We start from the raw sequence: 2888 nt of genomic DNA, 5'->3' as shown, positions 1-2888 counted from the left end.
GGAGTACGCATTAGGAGTGATTTAAAATGGAATGATCATATAATGTTGATCGTCGGTAAAGCAGATGCCAGACTGAGATTCATTGGAAGAATCCTAAGGAAATGCAATCTGAAAACAAAGGAAGTAGGTTACAGTACGCTTGTTCGCCCACTGCTTGAATACTGCTCAGCAGTGTGGGATCCGTACCAGATAGGGTTGATAGAAGAGACAGAGAAGATCCAACGGAGGGCAGCGCGCTTCGTTACAGGATCATTTAGTAATCGCGAAAGCATTACGGAGATGATAGATAAACTCCAGTGGAAGACTCTGCAGGAGAGACGCTCAGTAGCTCGGTACGGGCTTTTATTGAAGTTTCGAGAACATGCCTTCACCGAAGAGTCAAGCAGTATATTGCTCCCTCATACGTGTATCTCGCGAAGAGACCATGAGGATAAAATCAGAGAGATTAGAGCCCACACAGAGGCATACCGACAATCCTTCTTTCCACGAACAATACGAGACTGGAATAGAAGAGAGAACCGATAGAGGTACTGAAGGTACCCTCCGCCACACACCGTCAGGTGGCTTGCGGAGTATGGACGTAGATGTGGATGTAGATGTACCTATATAAATAAACTGCAAGATACACATCAATTCTTGCACAAAAAAGTAATAAAGTGAGAAAATAATGGCTATGTTCGTATTTTTTTTTAATAAAAAAAAAAGAAGAAGAAGAATAAGAAAATGCCATACTGCTATTGTACTGGAACTCTGTGCAGCTGACAGAACAGGAATGCTATTGCTTAGGACTGCAATGACTTACAATAGGTTTCTATTTTTTCTAAGCTGTATGCAGTTTGTTGATATGTAAATGAGGAATGACAGGAGAAAGACTAATAAGTTTGTTGCAATTTGTACATTATTGGATCCTTTTGCTGCTAACCGTCAATGTCCTTACAGCCTGGTGAATTCACCATGAAAGATGAAATGCTTCACCCCTACGGAGACTGCTGTAGATGGATTCAGTATGTTGCAAGCAAACAAGCTAAATATGGGACAAAAATATTTGCTCTGTGTGCTGCAAAAACATTTCATTGCAGTAATCTGGAGGTTTATTGCGGCATGCATCCTAAAGACAATATTGGGTATCTTATGCTCCTGAGGATGAGGAACCTTACAAGTGGCAGTTGCTACACAAGCTGCCTCCTTTCTGAATATTTGCTGCAGAAGACTATCATTTGCATTGGTACAATGATGAAGAACAGACGAAGAAATTGGAAGTGCAATGTTTGAATTTCAGTAGGAAAAGACCTCAGTTTCCTATGTTCCTTGTAAAAACTGTGCTATCATACTTTTGCCTACTGTTCATGACATGGTGGCAGTGAAAGAAGAAACACGTAAATCTGAAATCATAATTGAGTTCAACATGACAAAAGGTGGAGTTGACATTGTAGCTAAAATGTGTGCCTGATACTCCATTTCAAGAATTACAAGGAGATGGCCATTGGCTACTTTTTCATTTTTCTGGACATTGTCACAATTAATTCACAAAGAAATTGTCTGTGAAAGGTGTTATGAAAGTGAACGTATGTCAGAAAGACTGGCAAAATTGTTATTTAAAGAACTAAAAGAGGAAAAGCTTTTGTTATAAATGTGGAAGATAGTAAATATGAACTGCTTTCTTCAATAAATATAATAGTTTGTTTAAGACAAGTTTGTTTTTACTGACAAATGACCATGTTGTAAATTTTACATTGTGTGCCTGCTTGTGTGACAACAGGCTACAGAATAAGAAAACTGAAACTGGAAATGTAGTTGTAGAGTGTAGGCTGACAAATGCCAGGTCTGGAAGGCTCTGTATAGCAGTGATATGGAAGAAAGCTGGAAAACTTTCATTTCAACCTTAATTCACCACATACACATAGCTTGTTCAAAGGTCAATAGAAAGATAAATGTTAGACACCTGAAGAAATAGATCACCAGAGATATCAATAATGCCAGAGCAGGTTTAAAGTATTACAATAAAAGATATAGGAAATGTAATAGTCAAGCAGACTGTGAAATGCACAGACAAAAGAAGAGAGATCACAGCAAGATGATAATCCAAGGAAAATTGAGCTGTTATAAACATCAAATAGGAACTTCATCAAATATTTCTAAGACAGTCTTAAATATAAATGTCATGGGAGTAGGGCCTCTCATTCAGTAGACCGTTTGCTGGGTGGAATTCTTTCTATTTGATGCCACTTCATCGACTTGCACTGCAGGCACTGGAAAAATCTTGATTTCATTTCAGTGGATGAATTGGTTTGTTTACCGAGATGTCATGCATTGTCGCTGGCTGGGAACAGCTGAGTACAGGTACTGCTTCCCTTCTCCCTCATTTTTAGTGCTTCTCCCCTTGCTATCATTCCCCTCAGCTTACAGTCAATGCTGCCATATCTTCTTGCCACTAGCCTAGCAGCTGCTGATGAGAGACAGGGAGGCGTGAGGAGTGGTTTGTTTAGATATGATTCTCAGAGATAGTTGATGCAGTGGGCAGAGATGTCAATCATGTGTACATGAGTTGTGACTGTGTGAACATGTGTATCCTCTCACTTTCTGACAAAGGCTATGGCCGAAAATTTAATTGTAAGAGTGTGATCATCTTTTCTATGTATCTGTCTGCAGCTGAGCAATCATCTTTATGGTGAGTTGCTACCTATCCTCTCAGAGAATTTGAACAAGTTATCTGTTGCATGGATTGACCAGCATGGTTTCATTTCGTCACCATGGTGTGGCCTGTGAATAGCTGGCCACATGAGTGAGTGGACATCCATGACAGGCCAAAACCATAGGCCATTTCTACATGTATTCCTAATGTATTGGTTCTACCAATCTGAAGCCCATTGTTTCCCACTAATGTGCAA

General features: G+C 39.7%; 1 protein-coding gene across 1 annotated transcript; it reads left to right on the top strand.

The window, feature by feature from the left end:
* Positions 1 to 927: 927 nt before the first annotated feature.
* LOC126184176 (uncharacterized) lies at positions 928 to 1272 on the top strand. Its single transcript, XM_049926544.1, has one exon. The coding sequence runs from the start codon at positions 928 to 930 to the stop codon at positions 1270 to 1272; it is 345 nt and encodes a 114-aa protein (XP_049782501.1).
* The last annotated feature ends 1616 nt before the right edge of the window (positions 1273 to 2888 follow it).

This window comes from Schistocerca cancellata, chromosome 4 (assembly GCF_023864275.1).
Source record: "Schistocerca cancellata isolate TAMUIC-IGC-003103 chromosome 4, iqSchCanc2.1, whole genome shotgun sequence".
In the NCBI taxonomy this organism is placed as follows: Eukaryota; Metazoa; Arthropoda; class Insecta; order Orthoptera; family Acrididae; genus Schistocerca; species Schistocerca cancellata.
The sequence above is the reverse complement of the archived record's forward strand: the minus strand, read 5'-3'. Positions and strand labels throughout refer to the sequence as shown.

What these genes read in the sequence shown, in the direction of transcription:
- LOC126184176 (XM_049926544.1), top strand. Translation starts at nt 928, where the DNA reads ATGTCCTTACAGCCTGGTGAATTCACCATGAAAGATGAAATGCTTCAC.